Source organism: Taurulus bubalis (assembly GCF_910589615.1).
Source record: "Taurulus bubalis genome assembly, chromosome: 13".
NCBI classification, from domain to species: domain Eukaryota; kingdom Metazoa; phylum Chordata; class Actinopteri; order Perciformes; family Cottidae; genus Taurulus; species Taurulus bubalis.
In genome coordinates this window covers 21,489,501-21,516,316 of record NC_136601.1, presented here as the reverse complement: position 1 = coordinate 21,516,316, position 26,816 = coordinate 21,489,501, and the positions used below count along the sequence as shown (strand labels likewise).

Here is a 26,816-nt window from a genome sequence, read left to right as displayed (position 1 = left end):
CATATATGTATATAATGATGTCATTATTTGTCTGAGAAAAGATTTGTACTATTGTTTCAAATGTGCACTTATCCTGATAATTTCCTTTTTGTTTTGCTGTTTATTATTGGTCAAATGCTAGAGCTCTTGATAATAAACTTAAGATGTGTGGAAAAGTAGTATCCTCTATAGCAGGGTTGATTCACACGGCTGTCATTAATAAGGAGATGTCCCCAGCGCTGCAGAATTCGGACGAGAAAAGGTGACTTCAGTTATTATTTGACAGAGAGAAAATCCACCCTAAAACTGAATTCCTTGTTGGAAAAAAACACTGGAACATTGACATGGTGACCATATTTATAGTGGAAGTTTGGGTTGATGTTCTTGTTACTACCAGTTGGCACAATGCAACAGATCCAATATGTGCATTTAAGTTTTTTAAACTTGTGTATATATACGCTCACCTAAAGGATTATTAGGAACACCATACTAATACTGTGTTTGACCCCCTTTCGCCTTCAGAACTACCTTAATTCTACGTGGCATTGATTCAACAAGGTGCTGAAAGCATTCTTTAGAAATGTTGGTCCATATTGATAGGATAGCATCTTGCAGTTAATGGAGATTTGTGGGATGGACATGCAGGGCACGAAGCTCCCGTTCCACCACATCCCAAAGATGCTCTATTGGGTTGAGATCTGGTGACTGTGGGGGCCATTTTAGTACAGTGAACTCATTGTCATGTTCAATAAACCAATTAGAAATGATTGGAGCTTTGTGACATGGTGCATTATCTTGCTGGAAGTAGCCATCAGAGGATGGGTACTGAAAAGGAATCCTCCTCTCCAGGATATTCCTCGAGTGTTCAAGAATTGACAGAACAGGTTATATTACATATTTGTCTCAGTCTTAGTAGCGAAAAAGGGAGCTGAGTCCGTCTGTAATTCAGACATCTAGCTGACATCAGCAGCAAAGACAGTCTGTCTGTATCTAATCTGTTTAGCCAAGGTCAAAAGCAACTGAGAACTTGACCAGTTACGATTTCTCAGCTTCGCTCAGCTTCGAGACACATTCTTTAGTATAAGTGGGACATGAAACTTTAGTCAAAGTAAAGTAGTACAACATTTAAATCATTAAATTCTCTTCAGTACATGGTGGCCATAAAGGGATGGAGATGGTCAGAAACAATGCTCAGGTATGCCGTGGCATTTAAACGATGCCCAATTGGCACTAAGGGGCCTAAAGTGTGCCAAGAAAACATCCCCCACACCATTACACCACCAGCCTGCACAGTGGTAACAAGGCATGATGGATCCATGTTCTCATTCTGTTTACGCCAAATTCTGACTCTACCATCTGAATGTCTCAACAGAAATCGAGACTCATCAGACCAGGCAACATTTTTCCAGTCTTCAACTGTCCAATTTTGGTGAGCTCTTGTAAATTGTAGCCTCTTTTTCCTATTTGTAGTGGAGATGAGTGGTACCCGGTGGGGTCTTCTGCTGTTGTAGCCCATCCGCCTCAAGGTTGTGCGTGTTGTGGCTTCACAAATGCTTTGCTGCATACCTCGGTTGTAACGAGTGGTTATTTCAGTCAAAGTTGCTCTTCTATCAGCTTGAATCAGTCGGCCTATTCTCCTCCGACCTCAAGCATCAACAAGACATTTTCGCCCACAGGACTGCCGCATACTGGATGTTTTTCTCTCTTCACACCATTCTTTGTAAACCCTAGAAATGGTTGTGCGTGAAAATCCCAGTAACTGAGCAGATTGTGAAATACTCAGACCGGCCCGTCTGGCACCAACAACCATGCCACGCTCAAAATTGCTTAAATCACCTTTCTTTCCCATTCTGACATTCAGTTTGGAGTTCAGGAGATTGTCTTGACCAGGACCACACCCCTAAATGCATTGAAGCAACTGCCATGTGATTGGTTGATTAGATAATTGCATTAATGAGAAATTGAACAGGTGTTCCTAATAATCCTTTAGGTGAGTGTATATATATATATATATATATATATATATATATATATATATATATATATATATATATATGATTGATTGAACATACTGATCATACAGTCGAACAGCGGAAGATTTTCCATGGGCCCTTGCATATTATTTATTTATAATAACATATAATATGTTATGGTGGATTCCCCCTTTCATTTGAAGGAGATAAAGGGGTCATTGGTCCTCCCCTGGACTCGTCGTCTCTCACAAAGAGAGGCCAAGCGATGTTGGATAATGACAGGTGTTTGGTTTAGATTCACATGTTATAATCCTTTTCTTTTTGACTAGAGTAAAGAGTTCAAAGGGAACCCCATGCGAGTCGGATGCATTTGGAGGTTGTTACAGACCTTCAGGGTTGACAGACGTCAGATCAGCTCTGTCGTGTACCGCCTGAGCTTCAACCTGCTTGTTGGTGTATTTTATTGTGCCTCCAAACACCAGGTTCAGAGTGTATGTTCGACTTTTCAACTGCTGGAATTCAACCCACTAAAGCAGTTTAGCTTTTTCGTGCTTTGGTTTGGTTTTTAGGGGTGGGGGGGGGATATTCCAAACAAACTCTACTATAATAGGCCTGTACTATAGTGGAAAATGTAAATAAATAAAAAAGATGAGGGAGGACTGTTGCATGCTGACCAGTTGGGGTCATTGAAGGACTGGTGCTAATGAAGCCTTTTTCACAAGATCATTATCCGATCCTGTTGTACTCAAGTGACCTGCCATACCAACAACTTGAGATGAGTCGGTTCCAGCTCATGGCAGAGAAATGTATGTTGCGTCTTGGTCCTGTATCTAGCCTCCTGAAGACATTTCAAAAGTGGTCACATGGAACATAAATCATTTGGGGTCCCAAACCAAGGTTTTAAGACGGGGAACAGCATGCGCTAAGTTAATATCCCAGCTGTGTACTTTTTGATTTATCCTGGCAACGTAAGGTGTCACATGGGATGCCTAATGGCACTTTGAAGAACACTGCTAAGGACATGTGCTGTTGTTAAGATGCTACTTAGTTGCACTTTCTTTTGTTTGTTGTTTCGGCATGACACTGTCCTCAATGAGTCCCCTGTCTCCAGTACATCAGAACAGTACTATGTTTCATTAGATTCTAGTAGAATGGCACTACCAAAACTATATATAGTACTGTAAAAGTTGGGTTACAGCCGCTACTACCTTCGGTCAGTGTCCCCGTTAGCTTCCTGCTGTAGCCAGCTAGCGCTCCGGCTAGCGCCCGACAACCACCAAAGGTAGCTGAACCAGCCACGTCTCGACGCCCGACTCAGGCAGAGGGGACGCGGGTAGTAGCAGCAACAGCGGGAAGCTAGCAGAAGCAGCGCTAGCTAGCTAGCTTGCTACAGCGAGGACACTGACCGGAGGTAGGAGCGGCTTGTAATCCGACTTTTACGGTACTGAAAGAGTAATGGTTCTTTAAAATAACATGTACCTGTTAATTCACATGAAACTTGATGACTGGTACCTTCTGTTCTGTTTCAGCTGTTTCGCACAATGAAAGGTTTCACGTCAGTGGACAATGTTAACGAATGTTGAGAGTGTTTTCCAGGTAAATGCGGGGTACCCGGATTTATTGATATTCAATTGTTGTAATTGTTTGCTGTTCTATTGTTCTGGTGTACGGGGTGTATTTTTTATTTCTTTTTTTACCCATGATCCAATGGGTTGCAGAAGGGGAATGCCATTCTTGAAGCTGCAACACTGTGTTGCGGTCCGCTGACTGAATTATAGACCCAACCTCGTCAGACCTTGAATTTGACTTGACATCCACACTGTATATGTCAAACATGCAGGAAGCGAGATAATTTGAAGTCCGGAGTCCCATGTCAGTTCCAAAAAACGTTAAATCCTTTTAACCGTAAAAGAGTCCCATATGGCCATTTGGCATCCCTTCGTCACTAAGCCTTTAGTCCAGTTTGGGGTCGCGATGCGGTTCATGGGAAGCCACATTTAAAGATAATAGTCGTTGCTTCCCAGTCCACAGAATATTTCAACAGTCATATATTTGCAGATTATATATTTAACCACCGTAAACGAGTCACATTGTGGGCCGTTTAACTGTACAGTGCCAGAAAGACACGCAAATAATCTGTACATATTAAACCAGGATAGTCAAAAAAAAGAACGCTGTAAACCTTGTGTGCACTTTTTTCCTTTTGTACATAATACCTGCATTTAAGATGTTAGGGTTGACATGTCTGGTTATAGTGCAATATATTTTGTATGCAAGCCGTTTCAATAAATAAAGGTTGATCTCCCTCCGTTCGACTGTATGTACGAGCGGGTTTTCGATGTATATAGATATCATGATCTGAAATGTAAGAGAAAAAAAAAGTATTGTAAAAAGGAACACATTGTATTGTGTCGCCAGGGCGGACCCCAAGTGCCATCGAGCCCTGGATAATGTCCATTGGATAATCCGGCTTTGGAAGCACCTTCAGTTATCCTGACCACACTCACCCTGAAGCAACCGTAGACCACATTGCATACCTGCTTAGTGCTGATCGGCTTGATATGGCAACATTATGCGAATGCCACGGCCTGCTCAGTTTTCCAACCACCATCACTGTATAACTGTTTCCATTCAAAAGTACAATTAGCATGACACCAGATCAATGCCTCCTCAATGTTGTTCAGGTAAACCTCGCGCTGTAAACTTGTTGGTTTCACCTGATGAGAGTCCTCTCCTACTTGTTTGAGAGGAAAAGTAACATTGATTTCAAGATTGAAAAAGATAATGCCAAAACGAAGTTCCATATAAAAAGCCAATAGCTTTATCAAGGTGCAGTTGGTAATCTTCTTCAGAAATGTGTCTGTTGAAATTCTCCTTTCATCGTTTTCGGGGGAGTGGCTTTGGAGGGGCGGGGCTGTCGGTGTAGCTAGACTTAGCAGCTTTGGGAGCTAATGCCGCTAGCTACGTTCATTGGATCATAGTTAGACACTATGGCTGGGTTTTTCAGTTGGATAGTAATAAAAAAAAGCATACTCTTCTTGTTAGTTTCTCGTGGTTTACCAACCAGAGCTTTAATAAACCAATAAACACGAGTTCTAATTGCGTCATGTGGGAGTGGGATTATTACCGTTGTGATGATAAGAATGACTAAGCAGCTCTGTAAATAATGTGGGCACGCTAACATGCCCACAGGGACAATGCTAAGATGCTAATATCTGGCAGGTCCATCGTCTTAGTTAAACATACTAGCATACGGATGTTTGCTGATGAACACAAAACACAATCAGCTAAAGGAATTTGGTCATAAACTCAAATTTTTTTTTTCGACAAACTATATAATTAGAGAGGTTGTCTCCAGGGTCCTTTCCTTCCATGGGTAGTTCAAGGACCCACCTCTGCTCCGTTCAGTACAGGCTTGTGTGCTTAAGCATTGTGGCCTTGAGTAGGATCAGCATGTTTGGTCCATTAGTGGAATGAGCAGGAGGATGCCCGGGATGAAAGGAGTACTACAGGGCTCCCCTGTGGAGCCTGTTGAGCACCGTGACCATCAAGAGCCAAGGCCAAACTCGTCCCCTCCCCTACCTGCTTCCTGAATTGGACAAAGGAAAGCTGAAATCTTTTAAACGTACTACGTGTTCTAAATGCTAATTGATATATTATAAAAGCTTCATTACTTATTAAGCTCCGGAGTAAATACCAACGTGTCCGTCCCCTTCTGTATTCAGTCTCCATCCTATGTAAAGGCTCAAACATGTGGCCTTTGGTAACAGCTCGACATGGTGACATAGAAATGTAGCTTCAGTCCTTCAGCTCACCTTTATTTCCTTATTCGTTTAAATGAAATCTGGTAACGGTTGTGTGATGATAATTAAACACAGATATTATAAAAGGCCTGACCACATAGCAGCTACTGAAAACAAATGAAGTACTGAGCACCACAAAAAAATGGAAATAGTAAAAAGCAACTAAAATTATCCTGTACTCTTTTGAAAACTAGAAAGATTTGAATGAGCTTTCTTTATGTTTTTCTGAAATACAACTAATTTGCTGGTAGATTTCTCAGGCTTCATGTCTCAAAGCTTGTGAGAGAGAAAGATCCTTAAAACATGTGCTGAATAAGGACTTGTTTTACAGGGTGTAGTAATCAGTCCCAGCCACGTGGGGGAGCTGTGGTGCCGTGTTGATCCACCGCCTCTCCAGGTACCAGGCGGGGAGAGAGAGAGAGAGCGAGAGAGAGAGAGAGAGAGAGAGAGAGAGAGAGAGAGGAGCTGGAGGCCTGGGCACGGATTGGAAATTCATGACATGCACTTCTCAACTTCTGCAAGATACACAGCAAGTATAATGAGCTAAAACCTGAGAAACTTGGTCCTTCCTGACTTTATTCCATCAGTTTGTTTTTCTTCTGGGCTCTGTGTGTGTGTGTGTGTGTGTGTGTGTGTGTGTGTGTGTGTGTGTGTGTGTGTGTGTGTATGGGACTCTAACTCTATGTGTCATCATTAAAATTACCGGCACAGCTGTGGCTTTAACAACACCGCGAAAGACAGCAACCAGAACCCAGAATCTCTAAACAAACAGCTACTTTGGTCCCAGTAAAGGCCGAGTAACGAGACAGTGTGGCTCTCCGTGTAGATTTGCCCTTAATTGCCTAAATGCCTCTTTTCTATTATTGTTGGTCATCTAATTCTCCGTGAACTCAGCCTGCAAATGCTTCTTAAAATTCCGCCACATCTTCCTCTCCCTCTCCCCAGTCATTCTCTGTCTCTCAGTGTCTGACCTAGTTTTGGACAGCCTTTCTTACACACTCTCTCACACACACACACACACACACACACACACACACACACACACAGTGGTTCCCGCAGGTGCTTCAAATCCTTGAAAATTGGTTGAATTTTGATGTGGTGTTTTTAAGATCCGCAGACGTCTGGAATATTGATTTGCGGAGGGCTGGAATTGATCAAGGTCATGAAACAGCACTTTCAGACTGCATCGCATGTGGCGGGCAGTTGTTTTTATTCCCATCATGCTCTCTGGTTAACTCTCTTCCTCTTCATCTGAGGCTGATGTTTGTACTTGCGGAGCGTGATGCAGAGCAGTGCTGGCATGTTGCCCCAGACCAGACCAAAATACTCACACACACACACACACACACACACACACACACACACACACACACACACACACACAGCCCGCAGTATATCTTCAAAATATTACTTCCGATACATTTGGACTTGTCGTGTTCTGGCATCACGAGTGAAAACACGCGCCCTTTCTGCGTAGGAGGACTTTTTTTATTTATTTATTTTCAAGGAGGGGACGGTGATGTCACAGAGGAACCGCAGTTACGGCGACAGCACACGCTGAGCGAGAAGTTTCAACCATCTGGTCGATCATTATTCATGGCGAGGCGTAAACAGTAAAAAAAAAAAAAAAGAAGTGCCGCTGGGCATGTGTTGCAGTGAGAGTACGACAGAGAGTGAGGATGGCGGGCTGATAAACTTGTTATTAACACGCCGCGGCCTCGGCCCATCTCGGAGAAAGGTGAAGCCGGCGGATGGAGATACAAAAGCTGGGTGGTTGGTGAGGGAGTCCAGAGACCACTCGGACTGCCAAAAAAGATGCTCCGGGGGAACATTTGCCTGCTTTTGATGCCTCTCTGCACAAGCTTATTTCACCGAGGCTGCACATCAAATTACAGGGACGACGGTGTGCGAACCGAGGAAGGACGAAGTGCAGCCATCAGTACGCGGCACCCTCGAACATGTCCGGTCACGGTTCGCACCAAAGACGGGATCCACTGAGCACCTGGTGCTGTTCAGGAGGCCAAAGTTAGGGAGATACAGAGGTTCATGTCCTCTATTTAGGCAGCAGTGAGCAGAGAGGGCCCACACAGTGGGGACCCTTTTATAGCAGGTCACAAGGTACAAATCAAGAAAAATACATGGTATAAATCCCCCCCAAAAAAATATAAAAACATGTTAGGTATCAAGTTAAACATAAGAATCAGGGCTACAATAATATATAATCCCCATGTACAACCTCTAAACACAACTCAAACAATAAATAGGGTTAGGGGTTAGGGTTAGGGCTTAAAGGGCTACTGACCCTGAACCGGATTGGACCGGCAGAAGGCCGGAGCGAGACTCGTTGTCCGTTGATGTTTCTTTTTTCAGCCATCGTTCTTTTCGTCATCCGGAAAAAGGACAAAAGGAAAAAGGGTGGGCGTGTGGGCTCAGTGGATCACACAATCCAACCTGCTGTTGAAACACAAATGATGTATATATATATGAAACACTTACTACATTAACAAATCGTGAAATAAATGATGCAAAGAATGTAACTTGAGGGAAGCTGTGGTTTGTAGGTTTTTATGGGTCAACCAGTTCCAACAGTTTCTATAACTAACCTCATTGTCCCAAGTAATTGCTGAGTAAGGTCCGTTGTTAAGGTCCCTCGCTCGACATCGACCGGCTCATACCTGCTGCACACGGGCAGAGGAAGCAGAGCAGGAAGTCACGTGACGTCAGGTGGAAGTCAGGTGACGTGGCATAAAGATCGGCAGAGTCTGCACCGGCAGGAGGTCGGAGAGGTCAGACAAACACAGGACCTTCACCCAGCAGACGGCTGTCCGTGTTCTGTGTGAAACCAAAAGTCATTGTTGAGTTATTTTGCCTGCGTGCATGAATTAACTTACTTACAATTTACTGAACATACTTAGGTTAGTTACGTACATTAACTTGTCTAATTTAGGTAACATAATGTCAGATACATAACGTAGATTAACTCGTGAATTAATTTACACAATTTGTCACGTAGCGTAGATTAACTCTAAATTACAAAATTAATTTGACGTACTATAACTAATTTACATCACGTAGATACGTACATTAACTTGTCTATAGGTACCATACTTAATTTATCTCACGTACGTAACGTATATTAACTCAGAGATACATTTGACGTACTATACCTAATTCACGTAGATACGTTAATTTAGGTAACTACCTAATTTATGTCACGTTCATAGCGTAGATTAACTTCTATACTACTTTTCTTACAATAGCTCATTTATTATTATATTATTATTATAATTATTAACTTTTATTATAACCTTTTATGGATTGTGAGATTCAGAACAACTTATAATTCATCAGGTGATCACTGATGGTGAACGACACGTTCGAGGAGCGTGGGACATTTCACCGTCGCGTGTGGCTTCCTGCAGGATGGAGATGCCTCTGATTACATGTCATCTGTAACATTTAAATCATTTATCCAAATGTCACGTGAAGAGTCACATTTATATATGAGGGGGAATAACTACGAGGTTTATTTATTTTATTTTTGTAAGCTCCGTGCAGTAAATAATATATATATATATATATATATATATATATATATATATATATATATATATATATATATATATATATAAATAGCTCTACTTGTTTGCAGTGAATATATCTCAGTGTGACTTTCTTCTTTAGCTCTCTCCTGCCGCGTGTGCTCTCTCTCTTTCTCCCCCTCTCTCTCTCCCCTTCTCTCTCTCTCCCCCCTCTCTCTCTCCCCCTCTCTCTCTCTCTTTCTCCCCCTCTCTCTCTCTTTCTCCCCCCTCTCTCTCCACCTCTCCCTCTCTCTGTCTTTCTCCTCTCTTTCTCTCCCCCTCTCTCTCTCCCTCTCCCCTTTCTCCCTCTCTCCCCCCTCTTTCACTCTCTCTCTCCTCCCACCCCTCTCTCTCTCTCCCCCTTTCACTCTCACTCTCCCCCACCCCTCTCTCTCTCCCCTCTCTCTCTTTCTCCCCCCTCTCCCTCTCTCTCTCTCTTTCTCCTCTCTTTCTCTCCCCCTCCTTCTCTCCCCCTCTCTTTCTCTCTCCCTCTCCCCTTTCTCCCTCTCTCTCTCTCACTCTCCCTCTCCCCCACCCCTCTCTCTCTCTCTCCACCTCTTTCACTCTCCCTCTCCCCCCACCCCTCTCTCTCTCTCCCCCTTTCACTCTCACTCTCCCTCCACCCCTCTCTCTCTCTCTCTCCTCCTCCTCTGCCTGTCAGCTCGCCTCGACCACGTAGCAGCTTCCTGGCAGCGGCAGCCGCTTGTGTCTACTCTCTCCCTCCTCTCTGACACACACACACACACACACACACACACACACACACACACACACACACACACACACACACACACTCACACTCACACTCACACACACACACACACACACGCTCCCAGCCAGCCAGTCAGCACCAGTAGCCTATGTAGACCCACGTAGCACCAGCTTTGGATTTTAACCAGCAGCCGAAGCGGCAATGGATCTCTTCGAATTCGACTTTTTCAGAGACTGGGAGCTGGAGCAGCCATGGTAACGCTTCTTCTTCTTCTTCTTCTAATTCTTCTTCTTCTTCTTCTTCTGTTATTATTATTACTGCGCGTGTTCATGTGGCATGTTGAGAGGGATGAACGGACATGGCAGCCCCGCTTTTGTGCGAAAAGCAAGGGTTCAATGGCATTTGTGTTATTTGTCCCGGTGGGGAGATGCAGAGGCAGCCGAAGTGACGGCAAGAAACCCAGCAACCGTCTTTCTTTGTCACCGTAAAGCTGCCGTTGTTGCTCGAGACGGACCGGGAGGCTCACGCGCAGCCTGTATACACACACACACACACACACACATACACACACACACACACACACACACGTGCAAGCACGCGCCGGCTTTTGTGTGTGCGTGTGTCTGTGTGTGTGTTTTGTTTGTCTTAACAGTCTCATTGTGAATATTGAGGAATGTTTGATTTTGACGCGAGCGCGCGCCGGGTCAGCGTGACTGAGCGGTGACACGGCGCGCGGCGGTCATGTCGGCGGTGTGAGTGAACGTGAGCGAACACGTGAGTCTCAGACAGTTTGTTTGACTTCATTTAATTCTGGTCCTTTAAAAAACAAAAACACACACACGTACACACCACAGACACACAACGAGTGCTGCGGAGTTCAGGTGAGTTTAACCTCCACCTGCAGCAGGGAGGTCGGGGTCGGGAGGTCATGGCACACTATGGAGTCAAGCTGGGTTGTGATGACTTCTGGGATGTTTGATCAGTTTGTTTGTGCATTTTATCGACTGATTAAATGCATGAAGGCTAAAAATGTCTCCCTCTTGTCCATCAAACGGAGCCCACAATGGTTGTGTGTTTCCTTCAGTGAGGTGAGCGTTGTGCTGCAGGTCTGATGGACAGTGAGTGGAGGAGGTTGGTGAATCCATTGCCAAAATGAATCTGCAACTTTTTTCTTATAATCTTGATTTATTAATTGTCCTTAAAAAAAATAAAATGGAAATGGAAAAACACCTCACCATCTCTGGTTCCAGCCTCTAACGAGTTGGATTGAATGTCTTTGGACAAAAAGACAAAGGACATCTGAAGACATCACCTCGTAGCTTAAGATCGCCCTTCAATAATAGAAAAATAAAAACTTTATTTTATGTTTATTCAGTTTGTCCACCAGAGAGCACTGACAGATGTGTTTGTTTGAGTTTTTTGTACACATGTAACAACCTCTGCTTAGGAAACAATCTAATTTCAGTCTGCCTCAATGTGTGAAGCTGCAGCCTCGACCACAATAACGCTGTGCGTTCACAACCCTCGCTGACGTACAATAACGGCGTGCGTTCACAACCCTCGCTGACGTACAATAACGGCGTGCGTTCACAACCCTCGCTGACGTACAATAACGGCGTGCGCTCACAACCCTCGCTGACGTACAATAACAGCGTGCGTTCACAACCCTCGCTGACGTACAATAACGGCGTGCGCTCACAACCCTCGCTGACGTAATCGTGTGTGCAGCAGAGGATGCGTGAACAAAGGCCCGCGGCGTGTAGAAGTGGCGTTTTAGGTTTTTTAAAACCTGGGCAGGCCCAGGAGACGACTTGAGAGCGGGAAACAGTTTGGAATTGGATTGGAGGACAAATCCGACATTAGGAAAAGTAATGGCATGCAGCTCGGACCCTGGTCGTACTGGCCTGCTCCCAGTTTATAGGCTGCATTCATACAGAGCTTTTATCCACAGCCATTTACAATGTTTACCCATTTGCAGCCAAGCTTGAAATTAGTGGACGTCAGGAAATTCATCCTGGATGAATAAAAAGCCGGCAATGGGTAGAAAAACAATGTCAGACTTGGAGCTTGTTTCATGGACGTTATGCCGGGTATATTCTGGGTCTGTGAGTTGATGTGAAGCCCTTGATGTTAAAATTGTCATTAGACACACTGCAGGATGAACACTTGGATCCACACAGTAGGGGAGCAGGTGACAGTAAGGAACAGCGAGAGGAACAGTACGTAACTGCCTCCCCACTTCCACTGGGTATTGTAGTGGGAGAGCGATGACTTGGCAACCGCGTTGCTGTTTTGAATCCCGTGTTCTCCAGCGGGGAGAAATGTGACACACACTGCTGTCCCTCAGCAGCGCGGTACTTAACCCCCCGCTGCTGGAGTGGAGCCGCTCAGGGCTCAACAGCAAGCTCGGTGGAGGAGAGGAGGAGGGGAGGGGGGCGATACATGTAACCCCCCACCACCCCCGCCGCCGCCACCACCGCTCCATCACGCCGCTGCCGTCGGGCGGCCACGATGGGAAATAAGGCTGGAGTAAGCTGCCAGGAACAGCTGATTAAAAAAGGAAAAGAAGGAAACAATAAGCGGAGCTGCTGGCGGTTGATCCGTGCAGAGGTGAAGTGATTAGGTCTCCACCTGGAGACGGAGGAGGAGAGGAGATAGAGGAGGCTCTCTCACGGGGTCTGGACCCTGGCTTGGGTTCCGGATTTCCTTTTTTTTTAAAGATGTTCTCCGCTGTTGAAAAGGCTGGAGGCTCAGTCCGCTTGAGAAAAGGCCCCGTTGTTCATTTGCTGAAAAGCCTGAAGCAACCTGTGTTTATGAAGGATACGGCCATTTATAGATACTTTATAAACTACTCACTCACTGCTCCAAATGTTTTCCCCAGATTTTGCACACACTGGTCACACCGGGTTGCTGATGTCTCTGTGTGTTTGTTTACCAGTGGCTCCCGACCTGAAGGGTCAGGAAACCCTCCGGGGGGGTCATGAGATAAATCTTCAGGGGTCACGAGATGATTAACAGAAAAGCAATATGTTCACTTCACACAGAAGTGGGCCGGGTATGAAAAGGTGGAAAAGGTGGCGGGGCTTTAACTTGCAAAACTAACTTTAACTGCAAAAAGAATTACGAGGCCTCCAGCTCTCCACAACACTCTTTTCTAGCGAAGTGATGCCGGGGTGGTGTCGCCATATCCTAATCAGCTCTGTGGCTACGACAAGACCCTTTCAAAATAAAACGTATTTTCTCTATTTTGCTGCCGTTCGATGTTTTGATGTAGTTTATATTGCGAATGGGTGTTTACAAATGCTATTGCATTTAATTGATCTCAACAATTATTTCTTAAATGCATGCTTTTCAAACAGGAGACGCAATATTTGTTGTCATATGCTTCTTCAGCAGCCACAACACATATTACCACCACAGGGCCACAACAGAAAATTGCAAATGAACATTAAATATCAAGGACTTCACATTATAGACACCACCACTGACCATCCATGTAATTGTAATTTTCTTCAATCTCATAATAGGCCGCTTGTAAAAGAAAAAGTGCCGCCACAGTACATATGTGTGTTCACACAATCAGCCTCATTTTGAGCCAAAAAAAAAAGCTCTCCTTTTTAGGTTCTTCACCTAAACTACCTGCGTCATGTTTCATATGTGCCGCACTGTAAAAGCTTCGAGAACTCAACGTGTGCGCCGTTAAAGCACGACCCCGTTGCGTTTAGACGAGGAAGCAGAACATGATAGTTGTGCTCTTAAAGAGTGTAAACCTTTAAACGTGGTCGGCTCCTACGAATCAGTCAATTTCAAGCCAGATCCAAATAAAACAATAAATTCAACTTTTCCTCCCATGGCAAAGTAAAGACATGCAGGTTGAAGTGCATCTGGTTGGGAATGGAGCCAGACATGCTCATAGTGTGGACTCGTCCTCACCACTGTCTTTTACCAGCAGCTCTGCAAAGCTGTTTGATGAGGCTGACGTCTAATAAATGTTAAAACGGACTCGAGCGTCCAAGATCATACGGGGGAGAACTCCTTAACTGGGAGGAAAACCAGAGCGCACAGCCAGTTATTTTCAAATGGACCTATATCTCCCTTCCCATTTTTACAATGGATCTTACGGGCATAAAAGCCGACTGGCACCTTCAATGGGAACTGTGAAAATCAGTCAGATTGGGAGTTAAAAGTCTGTCACTCGCCATTGATGTGCAGCTCCTGTTTGACAGTGGATTTTCCCTTTTTAAGGGGAATAAAAACCCAGAGAGAGAAAACAATCTTGAAGCTCTCCACGTCTTTGTTAAATCTGAACGAATCCAACACCGTAGGTCTCCTCCTCCTCCTGAAGAAATACCCTTTCATCTCCACTCTTCTTTGTTGTTCTTTCTCCCTCCTTCCTCCTCCTCCTCCTCCTCCCATCTCGCTCCTTGTTTCATTCTCTCGCCCGCAGATCTGAAGGCTCGGCGTGATCGTGACGGGGCTCGCATAGAACGCGGCCTCCTCCTCGCTGTAATTGCCCATCTTGTAGCCGGCTAATCACGGCAGTGGAATCTGGGGGAGACCGCTTTGACTGTTAATTGACACTGATGGTGATTGGTTGAACCATTTAAGTAGTTAATTAGGGAATTGATTACACATATCGTCGGCGTAGAATTGTAAGATTCCAGCTGCGTGTTTCTGTGGGACGGCACTTTGTGTGTCGTTATAGACGTTGTTATTATTATGACTGGATCTCATTTGATTATTCATTGATTTTTCTTTTTATGCTGCTTTAAAATGTAAAATACATTCATATTCAACATTTTTGCAATTTCCAGACCATAAAAAAAAATTTCAACGTTCAGTCTCCCAGTCCAATATTCGATGTGCGCTCTCAATCAGCTCGGTCACACGTGTGAGCTCTCTACGCTGTAATATCCATCTCTGCGATTGGGCCAAACCCAGCTCCGCTCGATGATACTTCACACCGGCATCATCAGCAGCCCAGAGGCTGTGAAAGGAAGCTGTGTCTCGTCACAAACTGCCAAGAATTCACACTCAGGCGCTCCAAAAAGCAGCAGCAGATAACACCCGAAGGGGGCTTTCTATCGGAGAGGAAATCCTTTTTAATGCCGTACCGGTGGGGACAATTATTCCTCAGGGCTGCACAATGGTGGCCAAGTCAGCAGGTGTGAACCGGAGTGTCGAATGCAGGGTAGGGGGAGACCAGTGAGATCAGCTGGAGTCCATCTGGGTGTGGGGGGGCAGTCGCTGTCCGTGGTTCTGAAGCCGTTTTGTGGGAAAGCGAGCAACGCATCCGTTTTCAATTCCAACACAGACTACATCAATAAGAGAATTAATTAAAATATTCACCACAGAAACAAACCCAGCCAGCTGATGGAACATAGAGTTATGAACAAAGAAGCCTCATGAAGGTTATAAGAGAACACACAGTACACATTCCACATTTCAAAAAGGCTTCGGCAGAATGGAAAAGATCTAACCAGACCAACCGTGAGTAATTGGGAGTAGAGTTGCAAATAATTTTTTTCATTGTTGATTAAATCTGCCTCTTTTTTTTCTTCAATTAAACCATAACTTGTTAAAAGGGAAAAATGTCAGAAAACCGTGAAAAATCAAAGTTACCCAGAGCTCTCATTGACATCCTGCTTTGTCCGACTACAATACAAAACCACAGTCATTTCTAGACAAATGCAATTCCCCATATTTAAGAAAATTTGTTGACATATTTGATAGATTATTTAAATGATAAATGAATTATTAAAAATGTTGAAGGTAAATTTCTAGCTGTATTAATATATTACTTGAGTATTAATTTCAGCACTAATAAGAAGACATCCAGCTGTTACTTACTTATTCAAGTGTGCATTCTTTGTGTGGGGCTGATGGGGTCTGGGGAGCAACACATACTTGTTTCCCTTCCAAATACATATTCAAATACTTGAACTTGTGTATCAGCCGATATGATACTAGTACGAATATATATATAGTTCAAGTATCAGTATCGGGACGGAAAACGTGGTATTGCAACATCTCTAGAAATGTGGTTGCACCCAAATGATGTGCAGGTGCAACTCCATGAAAAAGCTATGCACACTTATCACTACATTTGACAATTGTTCCATTTCACAGGGTCATTTAAGCCATTTTTTAATATAAAACATATTGATTAGTGCAGCTTGAAGAAAGTGTTTCCAGATTCTTTTTCGTATGTTGCCAGGTTCATGTGGATTTGATGTGTTCCAGAAGAATGTATTCACGCTGGGGCCAAAGAGTTAATTGTGAGGAGGGCCGCAGCCTGAGACTGCAGAAGGATGTAATGTGATACTGATGTATCTTTCCAGCTGTTTAACTGGGAACCAATAATGAGACAGGATCTCTAAATCAACTTGAAATGTTTTCTCGGTTTCTTTTAGGACTTAGATCCAGTATCACTGCAACATGACACGAGGTTGTAAACAATGAGTTCAAGTACCACATCTGTGACATATTAGGATTTTTCTTTTTTAAAGAAGAAAAAAAAAGCTTCTCGAGGGGATGTGAAGGATGTGAGCGAGTCTCCACCGAATTGCTCTGCTACGATTACATCCAGTGTGCACATCCTTCCACGTGGCGTCAACATTAACTGCTGACGGAGGCTTTTTCACGCGTCTTATTTCAACATTCGGTTGAACATACGGTTATCCATCGAAACGCTAGAAGCAGAATAAAGACACTGTGCCGTCAGTCAGCAAAGCAGCGCCGGAGATAAAACGCCTCAATTTCAAGAATCTTAAGAAGTCTTAATTAAGGAGATGAGCCCTTGAGCTAATTGTTCAGCAGACAATCCGCTTACATTATCGCATCCCACAAATACCGTTATCTTCCACGCTTTTAAGTCATTTCTGTTAATGAAGGTGTTCACATTGGCGGTGGCTGAACTTATATAAAACCGAGGTCAAACAGTTCGAACTTTATCATTGAGTAAATCTGGACCCCTGTGTGTGGCTGAGAGCTGGAGTGGAGACATTTCAGGTTTGCACTTGCTCCATATAAAGAGCCGAGCCATCTGCTCAGTTCTTCAAGTGTCTTTATAAGAACAGAAAATGTCAACCATCTGGATGGGACAAAAAAAATCCTCAGCAGAACATGTATCATTATCAGTGATATTCTGCCCAATCGAGATTTAATAGACTGCCCTCTTCCTCCTCCCTCGTCCTCTTCAGGTGTAAGCCGTTGGTCTGAATGAGAACATCTTTTTTTTTGACTCCCCTCCTTAAAGACAAGAAGAAGTTATGATTATACAAAGAATCTCTTTTATCAGAGTCTTTACTTCATTTATCTGATTCAGGAGCTTTGCTCCATCAAAAGTAACGGATGTTTTTTTAAACTGACTCCTTCGAAGACGATCTGATCCAGCAAAGAAAGTCACTATTAACTCAGAAGCATCATTCTTTTACTGTGGAGGAAAATAAATGAGTAGGGAGAGGAGTGAAGGTATTAGTAATATCTTCGTATTAGAAAGAAGTGAACTAATTCAACTCACTATACGCTAGACATTGACCCCTCTTCATATCGACTGTCGAATACGTCCATGGGTTATCACCACATTCGTAGACAAAGTGAACAAAGTGCTTGGATTTTCATTCACGTTTCTTCAACAGATGTATAATTTGCTTGTATAAGTGATATTGAATAGCATCCCAGGTTATCTTTGGTACGCTCTGTCTGACACCAAGACATTTACATCATCATCCCTCTCCCTAGGGGTCTGATCCGAGGCAAAGTCGTACAATAATTCCTGACCCAAACTATATACCAAGGAATGAATTATGTAAGAGCCATTGAGTGTGTGAGATGTCCAGAAACATGCCGTCTGCCATCTGTCTGGTCCATGGTGGATTTGAATTCTGCAGCTTCTTCGGGGGTGTCGATGGTCTTGGAGGCTTCATCAGCCATAATTTGCACCTCAGCAGGACACCGCGACGCATATGTTGTCTTCAATCCCAGAGCGTCAACGTCACCTTGTAGAAGGTTACGTGCCCTTTGTTGGGAGAAATTAGGAAATGTAATAATCACTGGCTCAGGGCACAGAACCGTCTGAACCGGCGGCTAGCAGCTGACAGAGCTTTAACCCGAGGAACCGGAGGGTGGACGTTCTGCTGTCCCGCCACCACGGATAGAACGAAGTACTCTATTGGTATCGGTATCACTGTAAGGGTACTGGCGTTTGTCTCTTTTTTTTAGCTCCGAAATAACTTGATTGGACCACGCAACCCTCTATGCTCCTTTTAGGAATCCCCGCAACATGGATAATGTGACCATGATTGAAGTCTTTTCAAAGTTTCAGGAAGACTCTCATTATTACTGATGTTCATGACAGTGTTGGTCGAGCTTATCACCGTGCTTCCACCTTTTGATTTGATTGTTGCTGACTCAGCATTAGCCCCAGAAGTCAATTATTGATATTGACGTGGTTAAGAATGTACATTGAATCCTGAAATACATCCTTCTCTTTAGGTAATGGTTGTATACACCAGTGTTTTTCAACCTTTTTTGAGCCGCGGCAAATTTTCCACGATAAAAAAATCCTGCGGCACACCAACAACCCAAAAAGTTACAAAATGTCACATTGTAGCATAATACAGCATATATGGTTGGTAATTATTGCGCTACCTACTGGCATGGAAGAGTATTTCATTACTAGGCCAGCCACTATATTGCAGGCTCAGGCGCTCAACAATGGAACATTATTTGCAGCAACTAAATAATATTTTTTGGGATTAAGTGAAATTGGACATTTTTCCCACGGCACACCTGACGGTGCGTTCACACCTGACGGTGCGTTCACACCTGACCACTGTCCAGTGTGCCGCGGCACAGTGGACAGGTGCGTTCAGGTGTGATGAAAATCAAAAGTGGTTGAAATTCACTGGTATACATTATCACACTTCCATAAATAAATAGAGTTAATTTTGCTTCTGTGGTAATATCTTAGAAAATCAAATATCAAACACACAATGAAACTATAATTGAAAAACAAAACAAAAAACATAAGCAAACTGAAAATCACCATGACAAACATAAGATAAGACCCAACAGGCACTCAGTGGCTCAATGAGGTGCAATAAAAAGTCACTTATGAGTGCAGCTAAAGTACTTATACTGAGGTACTACGTCTCTCTGAGCTGCAATATCTTTATTGGCGCAGACCGGTAGAGTCAGAAGTGAGTGTTCCCAGCATCCAAAGCTGTTTGAAACATTTCACACTGAAGCTGCTGGCTTACCGAACGCGCATAAGTGGAGATTGTTGCACTGTGTTGGGATATTATTTCCAGTTAATGGTGTGCAAAAAAGCACAATCGCCCTGTCAATAGATGTGACTAAAAGCCTTGTAACTTCTAATTAGACTATAAAGTAGAAGAGCGTACATAACGGTACCGGATCGTCCCCGTGGGACCCCATCACTGTGGTGGCTGCTGTTCTAATATTGGCAGAGTTTCGCACCTTTTAATACCCACAATTATCTGTGTAGTTATTGCTCAAGAGTGCTTTTATGTCTTTTTTTTATTTTAAGGATAACTTTCGGGGGTTGCTTTCTTTATCAGAGAATCCACAGTGGAGAGATAAGTGGACGGTGAGCGGTTTTTATAGTTGTTTTTTTTTAGAGACGGGGGAAAAAAATATCACCAGAAATTGTAATATTCATCAGATATGCATCAGCATAGCTGGAAATTGTTGCTAATTTGCCTCAGATACAATTAATTCATTGGCTGAGAAAATTGAATTATGGATGGGTCAAATTATTGAATGAAGAGCCTGCTTGAAATTTACATTCTCTAATTTATTGTTTAAGCCAATAAATAATTAGTTTAATTAGTTAATCAAGTATTTGCTTTAAGTAGTGTTGTTATAACATTTGAATTAGTAATTTGTTAATGAAGTGCAGTGTTTGCCCTCCAGCAGAACTGTGTCATGAGGATATGATGTGATTCTCTCTGAGAACACAGAGTTACGGGTTTCCAGCTCCCGCTCGTGAAAATAATAAGCAGCACAATCTAAACAATAATCACCAGCGCTGTCTTCACGACAGCGTCTTTCAAAACCAGTCCTAACCGCTGCACCTCATTAAAAAAAACTCAATTCTGTCGCATACATAATAAAAAGCTGTGACTGGGTTTGGCATATCTGCAGGAGCGAGAGGCTGTGTGTGTGTGTGTGTGTGTGTGTGTGTGTGTGTGTGTGTGTGTGTGTGTGTGTGTGTGTTGGGAGGATTTAGAGAAAGCGAGAGCGAGAGTCTTGGCAGTCAACACCAGGTAGCTTCTGCCCTCATGCCCCCAAGATACCAACACACACACACACACACACACACACACACACACACACACACACACACACACACACACACACACACACACACACACAAACACACATCCCAGGCCCCGAGGTTGGCAGAGCCATCTGCCAAGAGGAGCATGGTGCTGAGGAATGATAATGCATGCGCACACAAACACACACATTCTATTTCTTTCTTCGAAACACACACACTCTATTTCTTTCTTCGAAACACACACACAAACACACACACGCCGGCCTTGAACCGAGCGCTCCAGTAGTTTGCTCTTCTCTACCGTAGCTGGCAGTTGATATTGCTGATGCCGACTGTGCATCTGCATTGTGAGGACCTTTAAGGTGGCAGGAAACCTACTCTTGCTTTTACGCAAACATGGTACGTGTTAGCGGGTGTCCAACACGTTGGGGATTTTTTGCCACTTTTGTAAATCTGCCCCTGCAATAATTGTTGTGTGATTCACAAATGGGCTCTTATGGCAGACCCCACGAATTTTAAGTTTTAAGCAAGCTGAGCAGAGTCAACACTCCACCTACATGTTGGGATTACCTCCCACTATCAAGCTAATGGGAATATTGCCCCACAAAATACCTGTTCCTGTTCATTACAACATTGAAGGTCAGGGTATGGATGGACGATACAAATAATCATAATAACAATGCAACATTTATACAGTTTACACCAAAATGTAGCCACGTGTTGATTTGCATTTATTATGGATGAGACAATACAAAACAATTTACTGCAGCAATAGTAGAGACGGAGTAGGCAACGGCAGAAGCGAGGGAATTGCTTTACTCAGGATTGACCAAATCAATCTTTACCAGCGTGGTAAACAAGAAAAGTTAAAACGCTGCAACACCAAACATTATTTTCATCTCTTTTTATTGAGGTTAGGTTGATTTTTTTGCCTCATTTCTTTTAATTATTCTTTTATTCGTGCATAGTTGTGAACTAGCTTATCACAAGTAAATTAGGGCTCTTTCAGTGTGCCATGTTTTTGAAATGTCAATGAATGGTATCGTTTTTCTAATACAAAGTTCATTGTTAAAAATCCATCCTATAGGCTGTCCTGTATTTTAGCGAGCTCAGTTTGGAGGCTGACTGCGTTCTGTCTGCAGGGAACTATAACGATATTTCTAGCTAACTGGTTAGCATAGCACAGTAGCAGCGGTATGCACTGCTTTATAAATGTGTGTGTTCAACTGATTACTGGACCGTTACATGAGAAATCTAACTACTAGACTCAACCGTATGAAAGATTACCTCTGAATGTAGCCGTGACGGTCGCGTTATCTTAGCTAACGGTGTGCATTTCTCCCTCCCAGATGATGATGATGGCTGTGTAAATAGATACACTGTCAACAATCTGACACAAGAACAATAGAGACACATTCGTAACGATGTAATACAAAATCAAAAGAGACACTTAACCAGGCTTTCTGAGCAGTAAAGTGTTAGGATGAAAACACTTTGGTCACATCGGCTAATCAAAACCCCTCTTTTAAATGAAAGGGCACGGCTTTATGATTTGCTGTGTGTGTGTGTGTGTGTGTGTGTGTGTGTGTGTGTGTGTGTGTGTGTGTGTGTGTGTGTGTGACTGCGGCACATTTGAGAAGAAGAAAGAAAGACAGAGAGCTCGAGCTAGTTAGCCTCGCAGGACAGTAGATTAAACACGGAACTTAAAATTAAACAGAAATAATAAAGCTGAATTTGCGAGCAGGGAGACGTGGGGGACGAGCGAGCGAGACGTAGACGGAGGGCTAATGACGTAGCTTCTCTAGCCGGGGCCAATTTACTGTGAGGTTTCCAAAGGTCATCTCCTACACGGAGGCCCGTCTGTGACAAATTACATTATTTACACCGGGGTAGAAAGAGGCGCCGAGGCCCGGAGAAGAGCGGGGAGTAAAAGCAGAGAAAGAGAGAGAGTGGGTTTGACTGTAATTGGTCTACAGTGTTAACACGAGAACCCTGAAGACATTTGCTAACGCACCGCCTAATGATGCTCTTATCAAAGCACAACACCTGCATTTTTTGACATGGGACAGCTTTGTCCTACGAGGCATTAAGAGATGTTTCGCCGCAACATTTTTGATGGTTTAATTTTTTAGCACAGGTAGGACTTCACGCTGCAAAGTCAGCTGCTTTGACGCACTGATGCGGGGACATTCAATTACTCGTTTTTTTCTAATTGGGGGAATTCACAATTTCCGGCAATTACCCGCAGCATTTATGTATAAACAACTCACACTGATTTCTACGACACATTTTTTAACTGGCTGCCAGTAGGCAAGTCTTTTCAGGGAAGTCATAAGTCTGTCTTAAAGACAAGCGTTGAGGTGATGGTCGTGAGCGGCACGGCGGGACAAAGAAAAGAGCGCCACCTACAGAAACTAACACTCCATCGACGGAGAAACTAAAGAAAAGGACACACGTGCTCTTTTTGACCTGACAGGTGAAGTCTGTAAAGTGCAGTGCGGAAGCTGTTTGACTGACAGGTGATACTTTGTAACTGCCAAAGATGATGATACCCTGCAATGTGCGAGACGCTGTAACACCTGCAGTATGTTATGTTACTATGTCATGTAGTGGAAGATGAGGTTATGCATCATCACGCACGACATAGTGATAATTCCTTTTGTTTCTTCATGTTCACTGCATTCAACAGAGTAGGATGTGAAATGAAGATGTTCCAGTGGTTCTTATTTCCCCTGAAGGAGAGGACCCAGCTCCCCAAAGACCAGCTTAGCGCGGGCTTGTGTGTGTGTGTGTGTGTGTGTGTGTGTGTGTGTGTGTGTGTGTGTGTGTCTGTGTCTGTGTCCCTTGGGCTATTCAGACATGGGAAGCGCCAAAGGGATTTGTAGTTAAATGGTCTGGGACTTGGGAATGAACAGAAATATTAATATATAGATTTAACTTCTTAAAGGAAATGTCTCAAATGAATAAGGCATAATATTTGATTAACGTCCCACAGAAAGTGCACTTTCCCAATAAAACAAAAGAAATCGTATCTAAGTAGCACCACATAGTCTCATGAAGAAGTGTCTGAATAATTAGAGAATTTGAGGATGGTCGGTTGCGCTAAACAGATTTTCTATACTGCATGGTAAAACTGTGATTGCATAAATTAGATTGTCGGCATTTCACACCATATTTTGTATTGATTATGCAGGTACCAGTGTACAATTATCTACAAAAGTGTTGTGGATTTTTACAGGAATGGCTAATCAAATATTTCACAGTAATGTATTAAAAATAATTATAATTAGTTGCAAAGTCCAGAAGTTCAAAATCTTACATTCATAGTTACAATTTGTTGCATGAACAATTACATTTTACAATTTTATTTTACTCAAAAAAAACAAAATGGAGATAAAAGGAGACACTGATACCCACATGGAGCTGTTTTCTCTCCACAGGCAGCAGCTAGCTGGTTAGCTTAACTGTGTTACATGTTAAGTTTTGAGCTGGCTGCCATTCATTTCAGCTCATGTAAAGCTAAATGGCACACTGAACTGTATTAAATAGTTTGATTAAATAGTTCATTGAATAATAAACATTCCGTGTAAATGACCTGTTTATGTCGCAATGTTGGCCTATCGCAAAGTAGCTTCTTCGTTAGCTAGCATGTCAAAAACGGTTTCCATTGTTCATTTCCCGGCTGGAGAAAAAAACAACATGTCCGACCTTGCGACATCCCTATTAAGCGTTGCTCTCCAAAGTTAATAAGAGTGGTAATAACTTTTCACTCCACGCTGAAAGTTTATTATCAAAAGGATCCCATTCCTCATTTTCTCCTCCACTGCTCCTCTGTCCCCTCCAGGACGTTTATTACCTCTTTATCAACGACTTCATAATTATCCCTTGTCTCCCTCTGCCTTCCACTTCAATGTCTCCCCTCTCCTTCCTCTTTCTGTTAACCTTTTCCTATCTCCTCACCCCTCTGCCTCTCTGCTGCCTTCCTTCAGAGGCGCGCTAATACATTTGTTATCAACCTCCTCCCTAATTAACATGCCCTCTCTGTCTGAGGCTCTTACTCTTGTCGAGATGTCTTCTTTGCTTCCTTCTTTATTTCATTCTGACTTCTTCCACATCTTTTCTCCATTTTTTTAATAGATGCATTCCAGTACAAACTCCTCTTCCTCACTTCTGAGGCTCCGCAATCTTCAGGCAATTTGGCTGAGAGCCGGCAAGACACTGCGATCTGTTTTCTGTTTCAACGTGAGCTTGTGTATCTCCGTCTCTCTTAGATTGTCCTGCTTTTGGCGGTGAGTGTGTCGGTGTTTTTGTGCCTCGTGGCTGCAGTCACACTCACAGCTGAAGGAAGCCGTCTTCTTTAAGTTGTAGTGTATAAACACAGGAGCAAGCCTCGGGGCGAACTACTCGTCCCTCTCCGGCAGAAGCGGGAACTTTCATAACGTCTCGGGAAAACGGTTTCTGTATCTGTATCTTATGGAATGAAGTTCTCAAATATTCAAATGTCCTTTTTTTTTTATTTTTGGGAAACCTTTTTCTAGACTAGACACAAATACATTTGATCGTAACAACAGTGTAACCTTTTAAGTTGTTAGCGTCTATGTGACAATATTTAATGTCTATCATGCTTTTAGCAGCTGGGGAGTAAATGTTTCCATGACAAACACAAAGCGGCGAGGGCGGCCGGTTGAGTACCCATCGATGTAGACTCGCTGTCGGAGGGTTGAAGTTTGCCCCTGATATCACTAGGAGAGGGGCAAAAAATGCCCCCAAAATTTCCTCTAATAATTATGATAATTTAATAAACTCGTCAAAAATATTGTAGCCTATAGTTGCCATAGAATTTAGATTTAGATTTCCGCCTTAACTGATGTTGCGTGTGCGAAGTTCGGCTTTTGGCAAAAAGCTAAGGTTCGGCGATTCACAAGCGCAGGCAGCATTTTGGGGTATTTTAAAAATAAAAATGTTCCTGGATTTCAGACAGTGGTGGCAAAAATTGCCCCATAAAAAATATGTACATTTCCTACCCTGGTTTTATAACTTCCGCTTCCACACTCCCAGCGAATTGGTTTGTGAGCGGACCCACCACGCGGGTAGGGAGTGGAGGTGGGTCGGGTCTGGGTGGAGGGTGCCAGATTTGAAGTGGGCCTTAGCAGGCTCCGATGCTACATGCGTTCATGGGGCCTCGTGGTGTGATATCCATTAGCATTCGCTTTAAACGTTGACCTATAACATCTCCTCCTCAGTTAGGGTCCTGCATCTACCCTTGAAAAGGAAAGAAGATCTAATTTATTTTTGGACATTTGACATTAGGAAGCCGCTGACAATGGGGGAGAAAAAAAATGTTGTCGGAGAATTGTTTCACACCTTTTTTTACGAGCATCATTATTGCTAAATGCTACAAATGTATGATACCCCACATCCAGTCATGAACCAGAGTATTACATGTTATTCAATCTGTATATCACCGTTTGAATTTGTCGCGATCACGGGCAGAGTTTGAACATTTTTAAACGGTCACGTTTCAGCTGTGAAAACAGACTTGTTTGTGTTCGCTCTGCTGTCGGCCATTGGACTTGTCTGCAGCTGCCACTTTACAGTGCAACTCTTTTGTACTGTGCCAGGTAGGGCTGAGCCATTTGGAGAAAAAAAAAGATCTAATTGTGATTATTTTGTGTTTCCTTTGAAATAAAACGATTGAAAGGATTATGATGTGCTTTTTGCAAGAGTCTGTTCCAAATGAAGATGTTTTTATTAAATCTGTAGAATGGTTGAAGGCCAGGACATCTTCACTCAACAATATTTCATTTCAAATACTATTTTGATACATTTTGCCTTTGACACATACTGTTTAAAAACTAACTAACCATAATTAACTGTGTTAAAAATGTTTCCCCGTCTGATGAGCCTCACACTGGACTTCCTGGACGGTGCATCTTCTCAGCTGGACCTGTAGCAATACACCCACATCAATGTATATTCTCTCATAGTGCTATTTTAGTCTGAACACCTGCTCAGCATATAGAGAGCTGAAGGGAAGCCAGAGCCAAACCAGAGGAAAACCACAAATAAATACAAATAAAATCAGACTTGGAACACAGCCATACTCGACATTATGTCATGTGGTCCGGTCCATATGTCTAAATAAGGATCATGTCTGCACCCTTTTTTGTAAAAAATAATTTCTCATAAACCTTTTGATTATTGCAGGTTTAAAATAAAATTGTCTCCAAAGGCAGTGAATAATCTCCAGATGCAACAGATGTATTTTGTCTGATGTCACAGCGGAAAACTTCCCGGCCGCCCTGCATTGTTCCAAAATCATATTTCACTAACACAAATTAGTTTTATGGGCACAACTTGTACTTGAATTTCTGAACGCTCCGTTTCAGAAAACAACTATTTCCACAGTGAGGAAGTACTCTCTCTCTTTCTCCCCTACATTATTTATTTTGTATCTATTCC

General features: G+C 43.1%; 1 protein-coding gene across 1 annotated transcript in view; it reads left to right on the top strand.

Annotated features, from left to right (window-relative positions):
• Positions 1 to 10,249: 10,249 nt before the first annotated feature.
• The window catches only part of aff2 (AF4/FMR2 family, member 2), a gene marked incomplete at its 5' end in the record, with an annotated part of 139,361 nt that continues 122,794 nt past the window's right edge, over positions 10,250 to 26,816 (top strand). The window contains one exon of the mRNA XM_079228227.1: positions 10,250 to 10,302. Coding sequence (XP_079084353.1) covers positions 10,250 to 10,302 — 53 coding nt within the window. The remainder of the gene's footprint in view (positions 10,303 to 26,816) is intronic.